Source organism: Caloenas nicobarica, chromosome 5 (genome assembly GCF_036013445.1).
Source record: "Caloenas nicobarica isolate bCalNic1 chromosome 5, bCalNic1.hap1, whole genome shotgun sequence".
In the NCBI taxonomy this organism is placed as follows: Eukaryota; Metazoa; Chordata; class Aves; order Columbiformes; family Columbidae; genus Caloenas; species Caloenas nicobarica.
Window position 1 is genome coordinate 51,348,071 of NC_088249.1, and position 27,312 is coordinate 51,375,382.

A 27,312-nucleotide genomic window follows, 5' to 3' on the forward strand; every position below is an offset into this window, starting at 1 on the left:
AAAAATCATACAAGAAATATCTTGAAGAAAATTCACCACCCCTTTATGGGACAGTTTGAAAACTAAATGCTATAAATAAGCCATATTTTATACCCTGGCCAGATTTTTATAATGTATACTGTATTTTTATATTCCTTAACATTTGCACATTGTTAGAAACCAACCTTTTTCAAAGAGATGCATAAAAGATTCATAACTAATTTCAAATAGGTTGAAACATTTTCAAATATCTCCTTTTAGTTAAGGAGTGCCATCTGTTTGCTTGTTAGGGTAATATACTAACTGCACAATTATATCCATAGCTCCTCCCAGAAACATTTCGAATTGTCTAATTGAGATTTATCTACACCTATGAAATGTCCACTGTGTGATTTACAGTAATGTACTATGTAGTAGCTGTAGCTGATGAATTGGTTTTAAGTTCCTGTTTTATCTCCTCCCTTCTTTAGTTTCTCAACAGATTAAAAAAGGTATAGCTTCATCAGAACTTATTTCAGTTCCATTTATACATCCACAACCAATGGCTAGCTACTACAAGAACATCACCTAATTTCATGAACTGAAAATCTGAACCATAAATCATGTTATTTAAAACTGAAATCAGTTACAGACCACCTACAAAGCTTTGCTACTATGAGCTAGTTAATAAAACACAGGTGGAGTGAACCAAGTACTAAAATAATAGAAAATTAAGCCCATCAGCTACAGAGTCAATGCAACATAAGGGGATATGGTAAACCACCCCACTATGATTTGAGACACTCATCCCCTTACCACTGGAAAGATGGGCTCTCTTTACTTAAGTCAACGGTTTACTAACCAGACACTTAGACGAAAGCTAGAGACTTGTGAGGGTGGTTCACAGAAAGCAGACTGAAATCCAGCAAGTACAGTGTGATACATTTGGCCTCTAATCTGAAGCCATGCCCCCCCATAATACCCTTGGCACTGAGGTTTCATACTGACCTTTCCCTGGTTGGCTCCCTAGCCAACAGGTGCCTGAAAAACTTTCTAAAAGTGTGGAACAGAGCGGGGAGGAATTATGATAATCCTTTTAAAACGCATGCAATTAGCCACTCTTTGAATAAAACTTAGAAAAAAACAGAGAATATAAGTACACAAACAAGGCCAAGGGAGTGAACTGACTGAGGGCAAGTGGAGGGGAGAAGACAATGATTGCAGCAATACCTGAAGAGACATTTTATCATCTATCAGGATACACTAATAGAGCAAAAGAATAAGAATGAACATGTATTACGATTAATGGAGATCACAACTGCTTTATCTGCTAAATTCTACATGTTGTTGCTTTTAAAGTAGGATGGGAAGTGCACATGCTTGGTGTAGCAGTTACAGCTAAGCTGTAGTAGACTTAGGGGTGAGTGAACAGACAAACGGTTTTGCACTGACTATTTCTGGCAGAGTAGGGGTAAATATAAGAGTTTGCTGCATTGGAACTTGAGCATTACTTCCACATACCTGTCTTCAGTTCTAGTTTTAAGCTAAAATCAGTCTAGTACTTAACGGGTTATGACCGTTCTCCCTGCATCACAGCAAAGAGTTATCTTGGAATTCAGCACAAACAGCTCTAGTAGCAATTGTACCACAGTCCAGGACAAGAGCACATTAAGAGCAGGAACAAAACAGTGAAGTTTATATTGCAAGTCTCCCAGTTTTATGAGCATCTAGGTCTACCAGCAACATGAAAAATAATGCAAGATAATCACACAGAAGATGGGACAGCAATCCTGTAGAGTAGTAAACTTGAAAAAAGCAGATGCTGAAGCCACAGGCAGCATTGTTATAGACAGCATCTATCTACTCAGTCATGACATTTTCCACTATCACCCTAAAAACTCATTGTGTCACGCTTCTCTCTTTGTAAACTGCACAGAGATTTTTTTGCACCAATTTGAAGTTAATAAATGGCTATGCTGCATTTCTTTCACATTCTACTCTGAAAATAGGACTTACAGAGAAAAGGGACCATAAGGGAATCCAGCTAAATAGTCACCAACTGCCTATTCTGTTCTCTAAGGGTGGTTAGGCTACACTTAGCACCTTTCCATGTGTATTCCCTGGAAGCATCTGGTTTGTTTAAATAAAGCAACTACAATCTTTTGGCTAATAAGTGCTAAGAAAATCTTTGCTCTAAGACAACCATATTCTGTTATCAACACAGAAATGCATCCGAATTGTCTGCTGAGGGTATTTTTATCAATAGGACATTGGCCTGTGTAGTAGAAAAAAAAAATATTTACCCCTAGTAAATATACCATCAGTATCCTTAGCTTTATTATCTCCACTCACCCTGAAACTCGCTGTCAAAATCACTGTTTCTGTAAAGCTGTGTGGGAAATGAGTAATTCTTTATCCAACTCTATAGACAGTCACTGGAGTTTGGAACTGACTGCCATAGAAGAACACACTATTACAAAACTTAAGGATTATGCAAAAGCTTCCATCTATAATATTTTAAAGTAATTGATAACTGCTATTGCTTTCAGAAAAGAAAGGTATTTTTTGCTAGTGCTAGGAAACAGAAGGGGTGGAGTACTTTGAGAGTCCTTGGAAACTGGACATCCACATTGGCAGAAGCAGTAGGAGGGAAGGGCAAGAATTCTTGCCCGTACATGACCACATATCTGTATGATCTGGGAAAAAAAACCCACATGATTTCAAGCTCACTCCAACACCCTACTCATATTACTTTATTTTTTTGCAAGTCAAATATCTATTCTGAGGTTGTGGTTCAGAAATCTAACCTAACATTAAATCAGTAGTAGTCAGTCTGTGCAGAGAGGCTCTTAAATCATTGTAATTATGTATAAAGAACAACTGCTTTTTATTGCATTTGCCACATGCCATTTTCTGTACCTAAAACTGGAGAGGACCATCAGATGGTGGGTTGCGACATTAGGAAGGGAGAAAGTGGATTTCTGATATGCAGTTTCTGTTCCAAGTTCTTAAGGTCCTAATTGTTAACCTAGGGAGACTCCTGAACTACAAAATGAAAAATTATAATGAATTTCTTATCTCTTGTTTACCAGCACACCACCTGCAAAACATGAAAGCAGCAACACAAATAATTTCCTTTGAGAAAATGTTTCACAGCATTCAACTGCAACTCCTCAAGTCAAGCACGAATGACAACATAGATCCTGAAGAAAGTACTAATAAAGTCGCTGGGTCTAAACATATTGAGAGTAACATAGGAGTTTATTGAAGAAAGGTGAGAAGGAAAGGGTACTTGTAAAGAGTCCTCAGTAAACTGCTTCTATCCTCAAGTTCTGTTTCATACAAAGAGATATGGCAAACATATATTACTAACATTTGTTATCATCAGAAAAGGCTAGCTTGAGGCAGAAAAGATGCACAGGAAAGACACTGAAGACTTTGGTTTCTCTCTCCCTGCTGCTACCCCCCATCTGGTTCTTCCTCCCCCTCTCCAGCTAAGCTTTTTCCCAGTTTTTGTCTGCACAGTACCAGCTCATGTCCATACATGTCTGTGCTAGTTAATGTATAAAATTGTCTTACCAGCAGCAGCACAGCGAGCAGATGATGAATTCCATTCCAATAAAATTAACAGCAGGGGATTTCCAACAAAATGGCAACAGACTAAAACACAGTTCGGGCCCTCAAAGAAACGAGGGAAGCCTGAGATAACTGATTACTGAAACATGGCCTGAAATACTGGTAGCACTTTTCCAGAATTCAGCAAGATACAACTTCTGGCAGGCAGACTGAAAAGCAGAAGAAAGTTATCTTCTAGAAAAAGGGTACACATAGCTCATTCTTGAAGAGACAGCTGTGCGAAAGAAAGAAAAATGCTTTCTGCCTTTCTTTTATCTATCAGAATAGCTGTTATCTAAAGTTTCCTCCTCTTCTTTTAGGGTAGAACTGCTTAAAAAAAAATAAAAACACTCCTCCCACTAAGTGAAGATTTAGCAAGTATTTTGATAATGCTTTTCTCTATCTAGTTCTGCCTATCTTTCAAGTCAGTTTGGTAGCACAGAAAGAGTAAGTCCAAAAAAATAAATAAGTAATGAGAACTATTTTTTCCAATCCTTCCTTTCCTCTTTTACAACATTAATTGCAGTGACTCAGACATATTACAGAGTCCAAAATATCTGTTTAGTCTGTTGTTTCTTGGTTTTTCTTTTTGTGTTTGTTTTGTTGTTTTTTATTTTTTCTAAAACCTGCACACTTCCTTGAAAAGCACTGAAATGGTCGGTTTATACCTGTAAAAGAGATTTCATAAACTCCATTCATCTTTCTGCTTATTAGTGAAGAGGGAAAAAAAATCCCAGCTGCAGAGCATTAAAGCTCCACCTTGTGGAAGATGCCTACAATACACAAATAGGCTCCAGATAGAAAAGGACTTCAAACAGAGCTTACAATTAATAACGTGTTTGACACTACACTCTGTCATCAGTCATGCAGTAAGATAGCCCCTTAAATGCATTCTACCCCAGTAGAAAAACAAGCAATGAAGGATCACAAATAAAATGAAACAATGGTTTTATTTTGTGGCAATAGAATAGTCATCCTGCACTGAATCAGCAGATAGTACCTGCAGCAGTCCAGAGCAGGTCTTGCTTTCACCATGTTTGCTGGCTCCTGCATGCTGGACTTAATTCTATTTGTAAGCAGGAAAACAGAGAATCACACACAGATTTACGTGGCCAAGGGGCAGACAACCAAAGAATATACAAACTCTGCCATTAAGAATAGATAACTGACTAACAGAACTTTATCTTGTGATACTAAACTGACTGTAATTTTACATGGGTATTCTGAAGGCTATTCACAGTCCTTCTCCAGCCACCTATTACAAACAAACTCAATGTCTGCATTCAACCATTCCTAAAAGATTGTATTGAGAACAGCCATGGCACAACTGGATGCTGTTACTGCGCATCTAGTGGACTTCAAAATAAACTTGAACCATTACTGCCCTCTACTGAAAGAAGAGCCTGCACATTAAAATTGCAGCAACTTCTATACCGTCCTGTTTTTTGGTTTCGTTTACAGACCTTGTTTTTCCTTCTTCTCTGTACACCTTTACAATATTCAGGGTGATGCTTTATCATGTTTTTTTTCCCCCACTACTTCTTCCCCATGAGGGCTACAAATGCATCACATAGCTTTCATCAAAGGCATCAAGATAAGTTTACATACTATAATACCATGCCGGCACATATAGACTCCAGAAACCAAAGAGCTGCTGCACTAAAGCACTGCAGACACAGTTCATGTTTTTAGCAATGTAAGAGCAGATAAATTAAAGAGAATAGAAAGCAAGGTGTTAAAAAATAAACCTAGAAAAATTAATTTAAAATTTTCCTTCATCACCTGCAGTACACCAATGATATGAGATGTTATTTTGTAGTAAACCCAAGATACTTAAATGTATATCCATATTGATTGAATACTTTGAATTAATAAATATGCCATAATTAGTAATTGATTACTAACGGTAATCCCATTACTTTCTCTGATATAAACCTTGTAATGTTTCTGTTTTCAAACAGTTGCTCCACTGATATTTTCATAACGACCTGAAACTCTGAATAACTCAAGGATTGAAATACTGTACAAAATCTGGAAGTGGCATACTTTTAGCAACATAATTTGGCTGAACAATATGTTGGCTTGGAACATTAAGGAGCAAAAAGTTTGAACTGGTTGAACACAGAGTCTTGAACTTGTAGAGAAGATGTAAACATGCCACTCAGAGTAAAGTACATCACCTCAGAAGCACATCAGTTTGCTGATGCTCAGGAGCTGGAGAGCCTGTATCTCAGCCTCAAATGCGCAACTGGCAGCAACCACTTCCAAACTCCCTGTGAGGACACTGCATGCACTCCAGCGAGTTTCCACAGCCAGAGGCTGACTCCATCCCCTCAAAATCATCCAGCACACTCCAACCTCAGCACAGCACACCAACCTGCCCAGGAGCGCTGGCCCCAGATGGCTGCAGAGGAGCCCACTGCCCGCGCTGTGTGGGGCTGGACACAAGGCAGTCACCCTTCTGTCAAATACAGCAATCTGGAGTCCACTCTCAGTGTCACCTTTCAGCAATGATCATATTAGGAAAAAAATAACGAGCAATTACTCAACCAGCCAGGAGAAGATGGCTTGATCTGTTGCTGCATGGTACCCTTCAAATCTGTTTCTTAAAGTGCATGTTAAACTCCACATGTTAAAAGCTGTGCTTGTTTTAAATAACACTGAATATTTTATTCTTCCTGTTCCCTACGCTATACTAGCTTCAACTCTGAATGACCTCTCACTTCATACAATGCTTCTGTGGGAAGGATAGACTTTCTCTTTTAAAGAAAATAATTGAACACATCCAGGTTGTTCAAGGCAGATCCTGGCTGCCCCTCTTAACATATAAAAAAAACGCAGGGCAGGAGCCTTTTACTGCAAGAAAAATGTTTGCAACCCCTATGAAGTCCTTAGTACTTTTCACAGTTGGTGGCTGTTACCCCACCCAAAAAGTCCAGATACAGTAGAGTAAAACAACACTGAATTTATTAATAGATTTTAAAACCACTAAAAGAGATTAAATATACCCCAGTATGGAATCTGAACCAATTTGCCTCATCTTTTTACACTGTGGTCTTTGAGATGAAACTATTGAGTCTTTATAAGAAAAAAAAAAAAATCTCAGTCTTTATTCCAAAATCTAGAAGCGTATCTTAATTTTTATAGCTCATAGAGCAAGACCCAATATGTATGGACGGGAGGCCAAAAGCCCATTTGTGTATTAACCACCACAAAGTGAAGACCTTAAAAAAATGACATGCCAAAGCAAAAATATCTGCCATCACTGGCATGTGAAAATGCCCTGCTTAAATTAAGCTTTGGTAATTCCTCTTCATTAAATCAAAACTTCAGTCTAAAAATGACATCTAATACATAAAAGTTTCAAAACCACAGTTCTCACTCTGACCCTCATATCAACTTGTCCAAAAGGCCAGACATCTTGAACTATCATTTTTTACTGAATAATCTCCTTCCCCCCTCCCCCACCTCACTTCAGCTATGCTTGTGTGCAGATATCAGATATAATATCTTGGTTTGGATTAATTTACTTGCAGCACTAATCACTGCATTCAAGAATAGCCAGACCACATTTCACTTATGGAAAGGTAATCCTAATTACCACAGAACTGAAGGAAGATACTGAAACTGAGAAAAGATGCACTTCTTTTTTTTTGAGGAAAGGCTGTATGCAGTACTTTAAAAAAACAGATGCAGCCAAATTGTTCCTGCAACAGTAGAAGCAACAACACAGCTAGCCTAGTCCAAGTCAGTCTTGAGATAAAACTGCATCATGTTTCTAGCAATTTCTTCCTTAGAATTCAAAAGCATCACAGATAGATTCTCTCCCTGCAAGCCCTGAGTGCTGCCACATGCTTTGTCACTACAACAGTATCTTTCTGCTTGGCAGCCTCACCATGCTTTATCACTCTTTTACTTCAGCTGCCATATGCTTCATTTCTTTGGCTGGGAGAAATTGTGCCTGCTGAACCACTTAGTCTGCAAGCCTAAGAAAAGCATCCATTGCATGAAAAGGCTAGCAGGAACTGACATATATTTTTTTAAATCCACAATTTTGATTAGATTTATCATCCTACAGAATAAAAGCTCATTAAATTACAAAGATCCCCCAAGGAACCACTGGAGCAACCTGTCTGTCAACAGAGGCATATTCTAAATCCACTTTTCAGCACATCCTCTCCATCATGAATAGTTAAAACAGGAAAATTTCATAAAAATAAGGACGGACTCAGGCTGCCAGGATATACAGAGAACTACACCCAAATCGTACGATTACAAGAAGAATATTTTGGGCAGATAATTCACCCAGAATACAAGAACTGGGCAGAAATTTCGGAACCACAAGAAGTTCATGCCAATTTCACCTTACAATAATAAACCAAAATAAGTTCATTCATCTCCTCCTTCCATAGAAATCACAACCCATAGAGACTGAGGGCATGGAACAAAATGCATCAGTTTGCCATAATGATGCACTCTGACAGCAATACACATCCAGTGACCTTTAATCCATGTAGGCCTCTTCTGTATGTTTAAAAGGAAGTCAGGTTCAAAGCATGGACTGCAAGGACAGATTACACGAGCCTCACTGACAATTCTGTGTGTTACATCAGTTTAATACATTTAGTAACCAAAGACGTCATATAATTTTGTTGTCAGTATCCTGCAGGTACGCTTATGGTATCTGCAACTCTCAACTACAAAAAAAGGAAGACGTGAACCATACACCATTCCAGCAAAGGAGGTTAAACAGTTAAAAAAAACCCAGACCCTTGTTTATAATACTATGGCAAAATTTGACCACTACAATTTAAAATACCATATCAGAATGGGCTTCCTAAAGAAAACTATCTGGAGAAAATACTAAATAGTAGTTTCAGTCACTTCCCTGGAAAGTAATATTGATGCGATAAATAGAAATTATAATAAAGTAATGGGAAGTATTTCTGAACTTACTACTGATATATGAATGTATAGAAAGAAAACATTTTTCTCCCTAATTAGCACACTCACTCTCTGTGACCTTTGAGATCTTTTTTATGAATACTGAGAAGACTGACATATTCTGGAACGTTGTCCTTGCCCAATGCTAGAGAAGAATTGTAACACATGCAGTTGAACAGGCAGACTAGTCCATGTTTTGAACTTTCACACCTACATAGATAAAATAACTAAAACCTTAAAGCCAGCCAAAGAAGAACTAACTGATAGTAAACTTAGTTTTCACACCTGTTAAGAGCCTATGGGGAAGGGTCAATTCCTGAATGAGTCTCTTAAAGGATATCTGTGTTTTGGTTCTCTAGGTAAAACTGTTGAGAAAGACATCAATACACAAAAAAAAAGGTAAGCATATGTGGCCTGCAATGAATACAAAAAACTTAAAATGTCCAGTCTTTTAATGCACTTGAAACATTTAAGCATTGTTTTGAATGCACATTTATATTAATTATTTCCTGCTTTATCTATAGCGTTGCAGACAAGGAAACAGCTGGACTCTGGAAATTCAGCTTCTCCCTGCTGCTTTTCCTCCTAATGTTACGTGATGGACCAGCTTTTATACTGTGACTGCCATCCTTGCCTTTGGGCTCTGCTTTTAAAGAGTTTTCTGGTTTTTTAGTTTTGGTTTGTTTTGGTTTTTGTTGTTGTTTTTGGTTTTGCCTTTTTTTTCTTTTTACAGTAACCTAGAATACAAGAACAGTATCTCATCATAAAATCTTTAGTGTCTAGCTGATGTGCAATGTCAGCATTATATCCTTAACAGAGAATGACCTAATCCACCTTATTGTGCATTGAAAGTAAAGGACTCCTCAATTATCTTCAAGCATGTGACGTCAACCATACTGGAGTTATCAGAGGTAAACACACACGCTTTGGGTTATGGGAATCAGTACCATTCTAGTTTGTCTGGTTTAATACAGGATATCCACACCTGCAGTACAGCACAATGACAGGAAAATCAAGCTGATTTTCAGAAGGTATTCATTTCTCTGATAAGAAATACCCAGAAGCAACAAGCCATTTTCACCTATGCTTCCCCTCCCAACATGACTACAGTATATTTGATTCTGTAAATTTCATTTGAGTGATCATGACCAGTCCAAAAAAAAAAGTCAGTATCAGACAGCAAGGCTGAGCTAATTAAACCCAGCATGCTGTACTGTTTCTGAAAAGTTCTCTCACTGACCAGCAGACCAGCACTGTAATACTTCTTATCCATAGATATAAAAAAGCACTTTCTAAAACCTGTGCTTTCCAAAGGACTTCCCCTGCTATGTACATGGTAGAAAAGCACAACCTCACAAAAACACAGAGGTCAAAGGCAGAAAAGAAATAGCCTTAATTTCTCCTTACAGCTTAAATAAATGTCTCACATACTGGCCTCAAAAAAACCACCCTTCAGCCCTATAGTAAAGTTCATTGAGGTCCCAGACCTTAATAAAAGAAGTCATATAGGCAAACTTAGAAGTTGAAAAAGAAACTAACACTGTTAGTCGAGTAAACAGAAAAACACTTGCAAAAATGGCTGTAAAGATATTGTAAAACAAAATATTGAACAGATAAACATGATTAACATTCTAGTAGTCATCACCAAAAGGACAACATATTTAGTAACATATTTAGTTGATTAAGTTTATAAACCCATAGTGCAGGAGTAAAATGTAATCATTAATCAGTCTCCTCCAGCACATCATGAAGTACAACCCAAAATCCAGAAGTCAGATACCAGTAGTTTGGATGTTTCAAGAAGGAATTTAAGTAACTATCTTCCCTCTAGCATACCGCATATATCCTGAGCTTCTCCCAAATAAAATGAATCCCTTCCTACTTAGTATTTCTCACTTCCTTGCCCAGGGAGCTGTAAGGGGGATATATCACCACTATGTTAAAGGCCCCTCATCACCCTTTTCTTTCTCCCACCTTACACAGACCCTTTACTTACATGCTAAGTACTTAGTTTGCTGTGGAAGCTTTTCCCAAAGGGGTGAATAGTACTTCAAGGACATAGTCTAGCACTAATACATTTCATGGGTAAGTAACAGACCTAAGGTAAAGTACAGAGACAAGTAGCATATTCAGTCATTATTACTGTTGTTTTGACTTCCAGGTTACTAAAAATTTAACCATGATGCATGCAGCCCAAAAAGGTATTTAAGTTCACATCTCAAGAGACTTGTCCAAGCCTAACAGAACTTTTATCAGTTATGCAACACAGCTGCAATTTAGAGAGCCCCTTCACACAGCCACAAAAACTAATGCAGGAAGTCCTCCACTTCCTCTCATTCTCATTACACTTCCAGAATTATACTTGCAATAGAAGCAGCAGCATCCTTCATGGAAACATGTATCTTCTTGATTTGCTTGAGGCTGCACAACGTTCCTTTGGAAATACATCACTAAGAGACCCAAAGCACACCACTCTCTATCTCCTCTATGTATGCCTGGGAATCGCAATATTCACCTCCCAAGGTCGTTATGAGGAATACTATTGATAACTTGCTAAGCTTAAGAAGCTATAGAGCTCTGCATAGCTATCAGTTTAGGGCAGCTGCTTGAAGACAGAGTAGCAGCAAAGCCAAAGGTGAGAGAAGAGCTTCCTCTTCATGCAGGTCTCGGTTCTCTCACAGAAATATCATGGACTAATGAGATACACCTCACACATCAGATAGTATTGTTACACAACAAGCAGAAAGATGGCTTTAAATTAATAAACTGAAGCACAGTTCATCTATAGGTCAGGAAGAGATGAATATTTCAGATCCTTAATATTACAGGTGGTCTTCCTCTTAAATAAAGTTCTCAGCCTGAAATCACTTTCCATTCTGAAGGAAACCACTTCTTTAGACACGGCAATCTTTCAAAGAATACCTTCTCAAGGACTGCAAAAAATGTTTGAGAAGATACAGTAGTCCACAGCAGAGAGAAATCGTGGTTGAAAACCCTGAGTCATGTACAATACATTTATGTCATGTATTATCTAACAGGCAAATAAAATACAGATTTTAAAGTTGATAGTGAAGATAAAGGGGTTTTTAATCAAAATCAGGGTGGTATGTTTTCTGAAGATAACACAAGTGACTTAAACTAATATTAAATATGGTGTTACGGTTCTCTTGCGAGACAAGTATGTCCCCAGACCACTGTGGAAAAATTATTAGTGAAAAATGTATTCATAGTTATCATGTTACCAGTAAAGCAACAGTAGAAACCCAAAGCCTGAGCAACAACGTAGATGGAAATCTAAGCTGAAACCACAGGACCTGAGGGTGTCACATTTCCTTCCTTCTGACGCAGGCCTGGAGATATTCTAGGGAAAAACACAAAAACAATCACAACAAAAAACAAAAAACATACACACACCCCCCAACAAACAAAACCAACCAACCAAAACCAACACAAAACCAACAAACAACTCTCCAGGATGGTAAAGTGTGCCTCTTTGACAAACCTGCTGCATCACTGCCTTTTTCAGAGGCTCCCTTGAAAATGCATGCAAGGAGGAGATTTATCTACCCTGAAAAGTGAAGTACTCAAAACACTGTTTAGAGCTTTCAAGTGTAAATGCTACCAGAACTCATTCAGCTTATTGTAATGCCAGATGTATCCTAAATGACCATAATGTTTCACAGATAACTTAGAAACAAAATACAGGAGTACCTCTATTGCCAACTCTTGCTTACTTTTTTAAACGTATAAACAAGTCAAGCTGAATTGAAGTAATTATGTTTCAAAACGTCATCTTCACTATCATGTATTTAATGGGCTACAACAGTACAGTTATTTCTTATTATCCAGTTAATCAAAATATAAGCATTTTTGACAGCGTAGCTTAGGAAAAAAGGTCAGATTTTTCCTACTTCAGGGGAAAGATTCCATTTCTACAGCATAATTTTTCAGAAACTCACATAAATACATCTGTACAGTAGAGAAACTCCAGCTTGTTTCTGCAAATAGTTTGCTCTTAATTCTCCCATTTAGCTGGAATCCAAGAGTGTTTGTGTACAATATTGCTTTTGCAAATCAGACTATTACCTGAGTTTCCCTGTTAGACTGAAGAATACAAAATGTACACAGAATAGCCACTTTTAAAACATAGTTTTGATGTGATATGCAAGATTCTTTCTAGCAGCTTAAGTTATTCTTCTGACTATTGCCCCTTCATCAGGCCTACAACAGTGCTGCTACAATGCTAAATGTAGGTTATCTGCCATCACTTAGGTGGTGTGCAAGCGATCACTGCAGATGCAACACCCACAGTTTCTCCAAAATGAAGAACAAAGCTCACATAGATAACTACATCTATACTGACCCACTGCAAATAAACTGCAACCTGTTTAGCCTGGTCTTACACTGGGGAGGGAATACACGCAGTATGAAATCCAGTCACAGTCTGGAGTTACCACTTGCATCATTTTCCTAACACCAAATATTAATACAGAAGTCATCCAGGGGCTGGGGCGGGGGGTAGGAAAAAAAAAAAAAAAAGCTCAATTTGTCCCTCTGCCTATCTAGATATTTATCATACCTACCAGTGTTTCAGCCCTCCTGCCAGCTTAATAAGATGCAGACTTAATATCTAAAGCATATAATCATATCCAAGTCTTTTAAAACTAATTTAATAAACAGATCTCAACGACCTACCTGGGAGTTAACCACTTTAGAGATGAGAAGCAAAAGACAAAGAGGAACTGGAGAGCTAGGTCTGAAGTCACCTGGCATGTTAATGGCCAAATTCAAAATTAAAATCCAGGTCTCTCATAGCCCTACGCTAGCACTCTGTAGCCACAGCAAGAAAATCTGAAACCGAGTTAGTCACAAGAACAGCTCTGCTTCCGGGAAAAATAATTTTTTTTAAAAAAAAGTATTTTATTCTATGCTCACCTACATTTCTTAGTGAATTCTCCTAGCAAGTATTTATAAAAATATGGACACAGTTGAATTCTCTTCCTGCCTCCCTCTGGAAATGTAAGTAAATTTATTTGCAAGAAGCAAGTTTAGAAGTATTTTATCACCCTCATCAGAAATGGTTCTTCAAGGCTTCAGTGGGGGTGGAGATCTAGATAACTTTTCACATTCATTTCTCTGTGATACATCTATGTTACATGTTCAGCATAACCAAATGCAGATTGCATTGTCTGCCATCTATGCAATACCTGCTTTGTACCCGATCCAGGCTCTACAACCATGAACCTAACAACTTCCAGGAACACCCATGTTTGTTGGGTGATTTTAGTTATGCTGAACCACAAAGTTAAATACTATCCAACATTCTACAAAATACTTAATTACTTTTTCTTATTCAGTATTTCCCCAACAACAGATACACCACAGATTGCTGCAGTCCTGTCTGCAACGTTTCCTACTCTGCACATCACCCATGACCTGCAGTCAGAGAGCACTCTGACACCAACGGCACTCCCCATTTCTCTTGCACAGTGCTCTCTGGCCCTGATGCACTACAATACCTAAAGGCAACCGAACAGCTACTGGGGATGGAGGGGTGGAAGAACAGACATTAGAGGCTATGAGAAAAAAAGCCATCCTTCTCTTTTAGCAATATTATTCCATGTCTCACCTTCTTATTTCTTCATCTGAGGATCTAGCCGGTTTGGAAATGACTTTGGAGACTCTGTATGTTTTGGATATGAATTATTTCTCCATTTTTTTTCTATTTTTCAGTTATTTAGGAACAGGGTTGAAAGAGGGAACCTGTACTCACGAAGTAAAAAAAAAACAGAACCAAGCCGTTCATATTCGGAGGTTACTTTGTTACTTATTTTACACATTTTCATCAAACCCCTGATGAAAATTCTGTTGTGAAATACTTCCTTTTTCATTTATTCACATGGACACGTTATTTCAAGAACTTAGAGCATTAGTTTGTCAAGAAAATTAAGTGGTAAACTTTATTACCTAAGATATTATTGAAAACTACAGCATATTTTTGGAGCACCCTATGCTCTCTCAAATACATGTGCACACTTGCGCACAAACACCTCCCAGCCCTTAACTGAATGGAACATCATATGTCCTGGTACACATGCTCTTCTTTTCTAATAACCGCTGCAGTGCACGTTCTTACATTTGTGTTTACAGATATGTTTCCCTACTTCTTTTACCCTTAAAAGCAAAGTTCAGAGATTTGCCTGTGCTGAAAAACACCGGCTATCGCTTCTTAAATTGTCACCAAAAGAGCTGAAAAATGTCTGCTTCTTGACAATACCGTTGAAGTAATTGGACAGTCCCACTTGCACTGGTCTTCCATGGGCTGCTGGATGGAGCCTGCACTAGCTGCAGCAGCTCAGCAGGTGTCAGCTTGGTTTGAAGCTCTCGGCTACCATGCCCACAGCCATCAGGTCCTGCCCAAACAGAGCTCAAGAGACTAGTTGCTTCTGGAGGGCCTTGGTGGCATAGGTGCACAGGTGTTCCAAGCAACTCAAGCAAGACATAAACTGATTCATCATCAAGAAGAATAGCTGAACTAAACAGAGCCCAAAAATCTCTAGTTAACAGAATTCACAGCGCGGTAATTATAAATCCTGGTGAAAAATGTTGGCTAATGAAGAAACAGCAATTCACAACATAATGCACAGTGAACTTTCAGGTTTCTCGAGCTTGACTGAGCAGGCAAAGGGATGCTGAGAACAGTGGAAAAAGCTATGTGGCTTGTTAAAACAGAGATTGCTGGCCTTTTAAATTGACTAATGTAATTTTTTTTCCTCTAATTGTAGTTAGCAGGATGGTGATATTAGGAGAAATGTACTGCCTGGAGCCGCTTATTCTATGATTATCCAACATTGATTTGGTTTTGGTAATTACCGTTGGACATTTTAGAAAAACATTATGAAATATACACAGAAGAGAAAAAGTTTTTAATCAGACAGCCAAGTACACATTTATCTTCCACTGCAAATAATGTCCTCTTGTTTGTATCTGAAAGCAATGTTAAACTGAGGAAAAAAAACATTTCATAGTAAATTAGAGGCCCAGCACAGTCATGGCCAACATTAGCATGAAACTTATACACAAATATTGGAAAAACTGCACACCAAATCTTATAATGTACTGCTGGTTTTGGAGTTGTTCTTTTGCATTTTATTTTTCAGTGTGAAAATAATGCAGAGGTAACTACTATGCACTCATTCGCACATAAAAATGCCCCAATACAACAGAAAGTTCTCAAACAGGTCCATGTTGTGATACTCAAACTTGAATCAAACTCTGGTAGGGCAAAAAATAACACTTATCCAACAGTTGCTGGCTGTTTTCACCACAAGGAAATACCTCCCACTTATAGTTATGTTCTTTCACAGCTGCACAGTCCCCATGAACCAATACATCAGGCCACAGTGCAATCTTGCAAGCCAAATAATATCGCAGAGTTGCACCTTTCCCCCTGCGTTCTTGCACTGGGGGCACGCAGATTGCAGGTACCTGCACACTGGGTGCATCTCTCTTTCACAGTGGCTGTTTAGGTAGTACTGGCCTTCTAGCAAGACAATCTGAATTGTGCTTTGTTATTCTAATATATGGATTTGCATGGCATTCTTGAAATACTTTGCTGGAAACAGGCTACTTGAACTTAAGTTTTCTAAACAGCACTGTCATCCCAATCATTAAATGCTTCTGGAAACCATACCCCAGCTTTTATGTTTCCACCAGTTCTGAGGAACAATTTCTTACCAAACATCAAGAAGCACCAAACAGCGTGCATTTCAGTGTAAAGAACGCACTGTAGAGTTAAGCAAAGTAATTTTCCATGTTCTTCCTAAAGGTACTTCATCCCACAAACATTAGCTGCTCCTCCAGATTCTAAAACAATACGTGACACTAATCACAGATTTTGCCTGCTAAAGGGCTATAAAGCATCATCATCATAACCTTCCATTAAGGAAAGGGTGTTCTACTTCCTTAACGGTGTCAGATTTTGCCTGCTAAATAACTACAAAGCATCATTATTGTATCCTTCAATTAAGGTTATGGTGTTTTGCTTCCTTAACAGTGACCAACCAAACAATACGTAAGCCACAGGAAAAGAGCACCATTCCTCTTCCATGCTACCTGCAGGTTTGATTAATGGTGAGGAACTGTTGTTGTAGTCAGTGCTAGAGACAGCAAAATGCAAGTTAAGTGTAGATGAGTACGTGATCTTGCAAGAACCAGCACACTTCTTCTGTGGTCAATCTTGATACATAAAATACTCACACCCCAGTTCAGAGTTGATGAGTTCAAGTTCCTGCAAGAGTACTACAAGGTGTATTCACTTTTATCAGGAGTTAGTATTGGTCATCACAACTACATATACATACACATATGTGTATGTGTATCAGTCTGGAAGTACAACCAGCTGTCCTAAATGCTCCTGAGCAACAGCACTGGTATTTGCTATATGGGAAGCATTATTTCACCATTCTTGAAAGCAGAAGGCCAATATTTTGCTGAGAACCAGAAGAGGTGAACACAGAAAAATTACTCCCTTCCGGTGATGCCTGTGCTCTCTTCAGATGGGGATACTGGCACTTTCTTAGTGGCAAGGTGCCCCAAAAAGGAAAGATGTTATCCTTAAGATGAAGAACCCACTAACATTTGCCTGATGGACGAATTCAGCTTCTCCTTAGCAAACAAGAGGAGACCAAAACCATAGTGTAATTTTTGGAAACACAGAAAAACAGTTTTAATTGATGATGCACTACTTTTTAAAGTTCGTTTCAGTTCCAATTAAATCACAAGTGGCATTGCTGAGAGCATGGTATTTTCTGCTCTGCTGGCGTGGCTGGGGTCCAGGCCATCTGTGTGGAATGCACGGCAGGACATTCCACCCTTCCGTCAGCATGGCCAGCGGTGCCAGCCGCTCCGGCAACCCGCCGAGGGGACAGGGAGGGATCTGCTTTTGTTTTCCTTATTTGTTTATTTGCTTTACCCTGGCAGCAGGCAAAGGGCTCTTCTCTTGCCAAGCTCATTACTATTGTAAAATGTTCCAAATTACACTGAGTAGAGCATGCTACAGTGAGGAGTTAAAAAAAAAAAAAAAACTGTGAAGTTTACAATTAAACCACAGGACTACGTAAGCCTTGATTTTAGGGAACAGGTGAGAGCTGGATATAGCACCTCTCTCCTAAGTGCTCAAATCCACACAGATCACTCATTCAAAATATTTCTTCCAAGTGTTTTAATGAAGATTTTTGTCAAATTAAAGAATCATCCAAGTGCTATCAGCCTCTTCATTTACTGATCTTCTACAAACCCCTTTCAAAACTTCACAGTTTTATATCTGGGACTGTTCAGTCATAGTTGATTTATTAGTTACCATAGTCTACAAATGACAATGAGTTTGTTATTATCAACATTAAAAGGCATGTCTCTATCTCTTTGCTCCCCATTAACTCCCTCCCTCATCCCACAAAGTTATTGCCCTCACTCGCTGAGGACAGACACAAATTGTTGGTGCAGCATCTCACAGTCTCCTAAAGATGACACAATACCCTGCTAGGGGCAGAACTGATTCAGGAAAATGCCATCCTTGTTTTCCTCAGTGACCCCACAGCATAAATCAGCATTTTTGTATGACTGTACCCTGAGGGAGTGAAAAATGCTACTTAAAAGTATTTTAGCATGTGTAGTATTTTAGTATGCAAGCAAGCACGTATTATGCTTAAAAGACAAGATTAAGAACTCCAACTGTATCCCTTGCAAAACTGCGCACCAAGTTGACTGTCATGGCCACATAGAGTATATGCAAAGGACAAGTTCTTATTCATTTACAACACAGAGTTGTTCCATATCTACTGTGCAATTCAAACATTGCATGTTTTCCCCTGAAGAGACCGTGCTTGCTGACTTGCCTCTTATGTCTAACTTACAGTCCCAAAATATATCATTCTCTCACTTCTCAGATCAGCCAGTGCTATATCAGCAGGGCCTAAGCTGCAAAAGCCAGGAGACCTTCCTCTTCAAGAAAGGAATCCATTCCTGTGTAGTAACTAGAAGTTCTACAAACACAGCAAGTGACAGTACAGAATTACAAACTGACATGCAGGAGCAAGGCTGTCCCTTCCAAGATAAAGATAATAGACCAAAATACAGTACTTGTTTGAAAGGCATTATTCTCAAGTCCCTTCTGCTCAGTTGGAAAGCAAAGCATTTGCTTCATATATTAAGAAACTAATAGAAGACCTGAGCACAGTAATAACTATCTGATAGACTACAAGATTACTGAAGATCACATAAAACCCATACCACTGTCTCCAAATATTTGAGGTTCCAACAGCCAAGAATTAAACCCAGAAAGCTTTAATTGCTCTTTCTGTGGAAAGATTTCAGTTACCCTTTACTACAAAAGGAAGCAATAAGCTGAACGCATGCTTACTGTCAACCCTTAACTGGCATAAACTTAATAAAAGGCATGAGCAGAGAAGCAGGAGAGTAGGAATAGCATCAAAAGCAAGCACTCACCCACCACTTCCTGAAGTTAAACAAAAGGCGCAGAAACAAATCAAGCTGGTGTAGGCCCTCTGCCCAGCTCATACCTGCCACACAGCTTCTGCCCACAAAATACCATGACACCAGACGTGAACATTTCGAAGATTGAATGTTACCCTTTCGTAAAATGCTCCCACATTTCTCAGCAAAAAGGAGCAAGACCATGGAGTGCTGTCTAAATCAGTTTACCTAAAATAAGCCATCCCTTCAACGCTCCCTCCCTGCCCCCAGGGATTTAAGAAGCATGCATTGCCATGATCTGACAAGAGGTAATCCAATAAACCAGGCAGCCTCTCTTGTCTGCAGAAGGACACAGCTGCTCTGACTCCTCATCTAGGCCTTGCATGTCCAAATGTTGTCTGCAACAGCTCAGCCAGATCTTTACTGAAGTAGTTAGTGTTAGGCACTCCTCTAATCAAGGCTGCAATTAGACCCACATGCAAATAACCAAATCCTGAAGGCTGCTTCTGACACTAAGATTAGTAGAGCTTGTGGGGTTTTCTTTCACCATCCCTTTTCCCCTCCTATCTCCATTACAGTAGCTCTGCTGAAACTTGGTACGCTTCCCAAGCAAAACTGCCATCAGCTAATCTCTAAAAGCCACCAGCCCTCTCTCTCCCCCCTCCACCCCACATGGATCCCTCCACGGAACAAAAACAGCTGCTCCTGATAAACCCGCATGGCTGCATTTCACAATACTCTGGAGACCTCTATAGCAGTATGTCTGAGCACAGCACACTTGGTCCTGTAACAAGTGTATTGACACACTGCCCCTTGCATCCTGGAAGCACAAATATTACCAGAAAAAAGTGCAAAAAAATCAGAAATTTTAAGAGTGAACTGAGTCACAAGAATGAATGTAGTCTGAACAGCAGCTAGGTAACTTCAGGTTGAACAAAATTACAGTCATCTTCAGTGAGTCATACACAAAACAAAGTACAACTTGCAAAAAAAGTGAATTAAGAACATTGTGTTATAAATTATTTTAGTCAAGAACTTTATGTCATTTCATATTAAAATATATTTTTGTTTAGTAAGTTACATGCTGGATTTTCATATCAAAAAACATGTGGTGATAGACAGTATGTGATGCACAGCCTACTTCCTAACTTCTCTTTGGTCCCGTGACCAGCATGAGTTTGCCATCTGTGGCACTAAGAGAGAGAGAGGACATTTATCATTATTCTTCGATAATCGCATGTTCAATAAACAGGACTTTATGCATAATAGCTGCATCAGCAATGGGCAATGTGTTTTACCAAAGTCAGTTCATCTGACTACCAACAAAGGGAATCCATCCCTGTCCCAGGGATACAGAACATCCCAGTTGGAGGGTGTTATGTCAGCAGAAAAAAACTAGCAAAAGAGAAATATAACTTGGAGTTGAGCTTTTTGCTGGCTGTTGCCATAGAGGGTGACAGAACACAAAAGAAACAATACAGAATGAGTCTGATTTGCATTCACTTTGCTGTAGCAAAGCAACTTCAATATAAAAGAGAGCCAGTCTAATTTTAGCAGAAAATAAGCTGATGTACAAACTATTCTTTCACCAATCATAATCAAGTTAGAAAAGCTAAATTCTCAGCTAAAAACTACATTTATAGGAAGTGTCCTAAAGCATCTGTTAAAACATACAAACCTAATTAGCATTTTCTCCCCCCAAAATTAATACATGTATGTACAAACCATCACCACAAACCCTCACGAGATCTGCAGCAACTGAACAGGGTACCTGGCAACCTGATATGCAGCTTGTTTCTGGAATTGCTCTGGCTCCTCTATTCCTCTGTTTACCAGTGCAGTCTGATTTTGTGATCCTGATTGGCTATACTTTGTCAGCAGATTTGAAGTTATTATACTTTCCTTCCTCCAAACAGAAGCATGTTCTGTCATTGTGACACTTCTGGATCCACAGTTGTAGCAAACAAGAGGAACAACTTCACAGACATTTGAACAATTATTTCTCAGAGGACATATTAGTTAACTGAAAATGGATTATTTTAGCCTGTTTTAAAGAAGTGCTTCATCTTGTCTAGAACATAAGTTCCTGAGAGAGACCATAGCACCTAACATCACAGTTTCACAAATACATTAAGCCAGCAAACTGTCACTACCACCATTAGACTTGATCTCACTACCCCTCCATCACTCCTGGTCTCTCAGTCTTCCCTCTGGGCCTCTCCCATGCAGAGATACTTGTGCAAAACTACAGTGAATTGGAACTTCGTGAACTAATCCCAGTTAAAACAAAATGCTGTTCTCTTTCTGCTAGTTTTAACCTGTATCACCAGCAGGATCCAGTTCCTAAAGATATCCCTCAAGCACTTGAGCTGGCAAAGAGAGTGGAATAAACAGCTGGAGTAGCGAGAAGACAGCACTCATGGCAGTCCAGCTGGTCAAAAGTGCTCAAGGAACTATGGCATAATACGTAACCACTGCATGAGACTAAGATTTTTGTTATAGGATACTGTGGTGTTTTTTATAAAGACCTGTTACTCCTTGTAAATCTGTATATTTAAAGGTTAGTTCCACAGAAAAATTCCTCAAGGTTGCCTTTACATATCATTGAATTGTCGCTAAAAGCCTCTTCCAGAAAGAAATTAAAGTATATGTCTTCGGAAATTTAAAAAAAAAAATTAAAAAGAGAGATGTAGTAAGCAGAAGAAGGTATCAAACACAAGACATTTATGCCAAGTCTAATAAAATTAAGAAGTTCCACAGCAGTCAATACCTCTCTTCTCACCTTCTCCAGAAGAGGAGTTTTTTAAAAACAGAGGAAGGATCACAATCGCAGTGATTGGGCACAACTCCTAACACAGCCAGAGCTCACTGGGACTGAGGCCTGCTCTTCTATCCCTATGGCTTTCATTACTACAGGTGTAGTGGTACCAACATCTATGTTGGGTGGCACATTATTACAACCAGTAAAACAAATACATGTTTGTTTTGCCTCAAGAGGAAAATTCTCCTCCTCCTCCACAAAGTGATCCACGCCATTTTCTCCCTTCAATACTATAAAAGTAATTTCATGTTTTTATATTTTCAACTCCACATTGATAACTCCACATTTACCTTCCCCAGTCTCAGTCATGAAGAGAAGCAACACATTTGTTGCATTGCTCTGGTTTTTTTTCCCCAGCTGCATGCATACCAGGAGAGGAAAAGCCAAGTGTAAAACAGATTTTTATTGATGTTGATTTTATGCAATAACTTCACAGTTCTCATACTTCAGTGCGCTAATTGTGCAAAATAAATCTAAATGATACAAAATGATGAGCTAAAGCTAGCATTTAATTTTCCAAATAGTACTTGCACATTCTGCATTTTGATACATATGCTAATACCTACTAATTAGAACCATAACAAAGACACTAAAGATAGGAATTAGGGAGAGGAACTTTCCAAACCAGATTTATTCATTATATGACAAAACAAACATTAGCACTATTTCTCCTGTATAATGATGCAAAATTTTCTCAATAGGAGAAATGGGGGGGGTGGAGAGGGGAGTACAGTACTAGAAATGAGTGACATATACACCATGCAAGGGCTGAGTGATGAAATCCATACTGCAGTATTATGATTAAATTCTCTGTAGCAAAAAATAGTCTTGTTTTAGAGCACTCAAAGGACTAGGAAAGCTTCTACACTCATATGCTTTTTTACATGGATGAAGTAATATTTTACTTTTTGTCAACATTGTAAGTATATTAGGTTAAGAGGTCATTTCACAGTAGCCTACAAAAGATGATGAAGCAATACGATTTCACTGAATGAAAAGAACCTAATCAGTACCTTGTATTAGCAATTTAATACCAAAGACCACTGAGACAGGGATAGAGGTTAATACCAGTCATCTTCCCAGTAAAACTCCTTTGATACGTTCTATAAGCTCCTCCTCTTGTAATACTTAATTTCCATCAATCATTCTACTATTCTACATATTAATACATCTCTAGAGAGCATATGCTGAAATCCTTGAATGTATTTCAGCATGTCAGGAACAGGCTGTTACACTATTAGAATTGCAAGTGACCAGCAACAGGCCACTCAGAAGTGTTTGGCAATGGAAGAAGGCTTGTTTTCACAGTAGTTAACGCTTATGTTACGGCTAACCCATCTCAACTTTGCAGGCTTGCTTACCTCAGCAATCTGCACATTTGAAATAGATAAAGCAGTAGGAAGGGAGAAGTCTATATTTTTGTTCCAGGCTGCTGCTTTCAGTATTTGTGGAAGTTCATCTGTGGTTACACTGTTCCTTAATGACAGTGTGAACACTCGAACTACTCCCAGACTACTTTTTTTTAAATACCCACGCTGAGAAACAAACAAAAAAAGCAACTACAATTTAGAATACTTAGATATCTGTATCACCACAAAATACTTCTAAAAAAAGCTCCAAATCCATCCACTAGTTAAAACGTTGCTAGTTATTCAACTCTTACTCCATTTATGAACATATGCACTCCTACATTCACCACCTTTGTCAGATGCAAGCACAAGACATCCTTCAAGCCACATTCTCAGTAGGAGCGCAAGACTGAAGGAAATAACACAAGTTGAAAACAGGATGTGCGCGAGAGATTTTTTGCATGCACATTCCCAACCTACATCTTCAAGGAAGATTTGAGCAAGGGGGGAACAGATTCAAGCCTGAAGCTTTACATAACCAGCAAAACAAATAAACAGCAAGAAGAGGACAAAACAAGACTATGCTATGAATGCTGTTGTCTAACCAGAAGGCAAAGCCAAGAAGCCCTGCAGGAAACACAGGCTAGAAGCAAACTGTCTTATTTCCTATTGCTTCTGTGTTTAAAAACATCCCTAGTATGCATAAATCAAGATGTCACTGGCAGAAAAAACAGAAGACCAGCTTAACTCCATAGTTACAAGGCTCCGTTAATCCCTCTCTAACATTCTCACTAGGGTACCTAGCTTTCTTTGTTCTCTTGATATCAAGCTACGACAAAGCAGCTACAACAATGATACACACAAAAGAAATTCGTATTCACTTGTCAAATACTGGGTAAAAATATCTCCCTCATAGGTACAGTAATGAGAATTAAAACAAGTAGAGCATACTGTGGCATATGGACAATAATTTTGATTTTTGAACACAAATTTATTTACTGCAACACCCAAAACACTTGAGAACACTCATAGCTGTAGTCTAAAACAGATCAACATAAAATACCAATCCCATTATTTGGGTTTGTTTGTTTGTTTTTTTTAAATAATCAGTCTTCAGAAACATTCTTAGTTCATGCATACATCAGCTCTGGTTTTTAATATTGCAAGGTGCAGCAAGAAAAATGCTGTCCTCAGTAAACTTACTGGAAGGAGAAACTGGAACAATAGAAAGCAGTAGTTCTCCCCTATAAAAAGGGAATCTCCTGCTATGACACAAGCATGCTAAAAATGCAGATAGCTTTTCTTTTGACAAGATGTATCATACTGAAGTCTATCATGGAGGTCACAAACATGTTGCTGACACAGTGCATCTGACAAAGCAGGCATATTTATATATTTTTAATTTTTCTTTGTTTCCCTTCCACTCCCTTATGTGAACTACTTTCAAAATTATCCAAAGAATTCATCAACAACTTCTTCATTGACTTGTTTTGGTAAAAGGTATATCTTCTACAGGAAGAAGGATGGAGACACAGCACTCAGAAAATCTGCACAGCTTTTCATAATAAGGGCTCATAAGAGCTGCTGCAGCCTCATTTGCTCCCTTGGCATATGATGAGGTCATCCTTCAGATGATAAAGCACTTAATCTCACAGAGACTTTGGAGAATGTAATACATGAACAAGTCAGGTTCTACTGTATTTTTAAGGAAATGGAATCTCACTAAGAGCTGAGGTACAAGACTCAAATGTTGGACACTATGTTACTTTAGTTCTCTTTTGAACTGAGTTAGCTAAACCAATGCGAATTCTCAGAAAATCCACATGGACAATATGTACACAATGGTTTTGTAACAATTTGATTTAGAACCTACTAAAGAACAAAGCCAGGGAAGAGCAGTGGCTTTTCAAACATCTAAAGTGAAAACAGTTCCAAGGAATATAAAAAGGTCATTTCCAGTCACTACACAAACCTGATTTATTCTCAGCATGATACCAACAAATCAGAGGTAGCATTCAACTGATCAGCTGTTTGAACTGGGTTTTTTTATATGTTATTCCTTGCAGTACCCAACAGAATATTTTCTTCATCTATGTACATAGATACTATTTATATGTTTCCTGAGCAAGACTCCCTATATTTATACTATGTAAATAAAATAAAGCTAGAATTATTAAGCTAGCATGTTACTAACCGTAATACTTTAAAATCACAAAGTATATTTAGATCACATGCTGAGATGTCTCTCATGCATATGCAAAACGAACAAATACAAAACCACCACACAACACATCAACAAGTAAAACACTCACCTAATGAAACCAAAAGAAAAGAATAATGATTACTATTTATTATCAAGGATCCTCACCATTAGCATTTCAGGGGAGAGAAAAGTCACTTTAGCATTTATATCATTTTAAGCAGCAACTACCTTTAGGGAAAGCACCTTCAATCCATGAACTTTTTGTTTCATATTTCAAGATGCTAAAGTAATTCCTACTGAAGGATTACCATTAGCACACTGTGTTTAAACATTATGTTGGAATTTTGGGGGGTTTTGAGTGTTTTGTTAAAAAAAAAAATACAAAAAGATACCATAGACTAAAACCAATCCTTTAGATTTGACAAAAGTTTATTAAAACTTCAGAAGCTTCAGCTCAGAATAGCCATGAGGAATATGCAGGTTTCAGGTATTTAAACTGTTTAAGAAGCATTGCAGATTCAAGACCAAGGCCTATGTACCATTTGGCATATCTGAAGACATATCCCCAGTCCAAAGAGAGATTTGTTTTTGAAAAAGAGCTATAATTAAAAAAAAGGCAAGTAAATATTAGAAAAAACAGCAGTAGATCAATAATACAACTCATATATATATATAACCCAAGTGGTCTTGTTTCCAAATTTACATTCTATTCTTGCTGAGATTAAAATTGATTCTATCTTAGTTTTTAATTCTTTCTGAGTAAGGACAAAAACAATCTGGTGTATTTTCACCTCTAGAAAACTAGTAATAAAAGTAGAGCACCACTGTGATTCAATATTAACATCCTGGGATGCTTTTAATTCCATGGAATTTCAAATCATCTTCCCCAAGAACCAATTTCATCTTTTTCTCTCATTATCATTGCATTATCAATATCATTAAAAGTTACTACAAGGATTAACATATGTCTAATGACGGTCACAGTCCTAAAGGTGACATTTCAACAATAGGGAACAGTAAATACCAGAAAAAGAGTGACTTTGTCATGCTTAGGAACCAGATGCTGTAATACAAGGCCTCTAAAAAAATGCAAGAATGAAATACGCTAAGACAACAGCTGACTTCACGAATACTAAAACTGAAAAAGTTGACCTTAGTCCAAAAAGTATTAATTTAAAACAAGGAAGATGAGATATCAATTTCTTAATCTTTCTGTAAGACACATCACTGAGGTGCAAATGCACTAATAGGCCTGACTGTAAAATCATGAGGAAAAGCATTCCAATAGTATTACTTAAAGTTTTCCAAACTTAAAGTCAAATCACCAACTAATACATTTATTAATTTTGTAATAAGAAAGAGATATTGGAAATCAATGTTAAAAGTTATTTCAGAAGGGACTTACATTTTTGTCCCTCTATAACAATCAGATTTTTATGAAGTATTTCAACTTCCTGTATGTTGAAAGGGAAGGTATTTGCAAACAGAAGATTAAGCTTTAGCATGCTGTTATGTAAATATGTTCTGTATATCTACCTTCGCATCATAGGACCATGCATAACGCAAAACAACAGCCTACCAAGCCCAATATTCTATTTCTGACAATTGCCAACACTAAAGTGATTCAGAAGACTCCATAAATCTCTGGAAATGCAGTTAATTGCCTAACATCATATCCCAAGAGAAATTTCTTCCTGGCTCTGACTGCTCGGCTTTGATGCACAGACTGAAAACCAGTATTATCCTAGCTAGTACTCTTGCTATTGTGGTTAATCTTTACAGAACTGTATTATTTACCTTACTGAACCATACAATTCAAACCACACAGCTCGACTATGGGTCGTATGCAAAAATTCTTCCTATTTATTAGTATTCCAACCTTCTATTGTTATGCAAGATACCGAAAATGTTCTTTACTGTAAAAGTAT

General features: G+C 38.1%; 1 protein-coding gene across 2 annotated transcripts in view; it reads right to left on the reverse strand.

The window, feature by feature from the left end:
- MOB2 (MOB kinase activator 2) overlaps positions 1-27,312 on the reverse strand; it is a 123,263-nt gene that overhangs the window by 82,256 nt on the left and 13,695 nt on the right. The window contains exon 1 of one of the 2 annotated variants that reach the window (XM_065636044.1): positions 19,098-19,171. The exons of the other annotated variant lie outside the window; for it this stretch is intronic. Within the exon in view, the coding sequence (XP_065492116.1) occupies positions 19,098-19,147 (50 nt within the window). The 5' untranslated portion in view covers positions 19,148-19,171. Of the gene's footprint in view, positions 1-19,097; positions 19,172-27,312 lie in introns of those variants that run through there. 2 annotated transcript variants of the gene reach the window in all.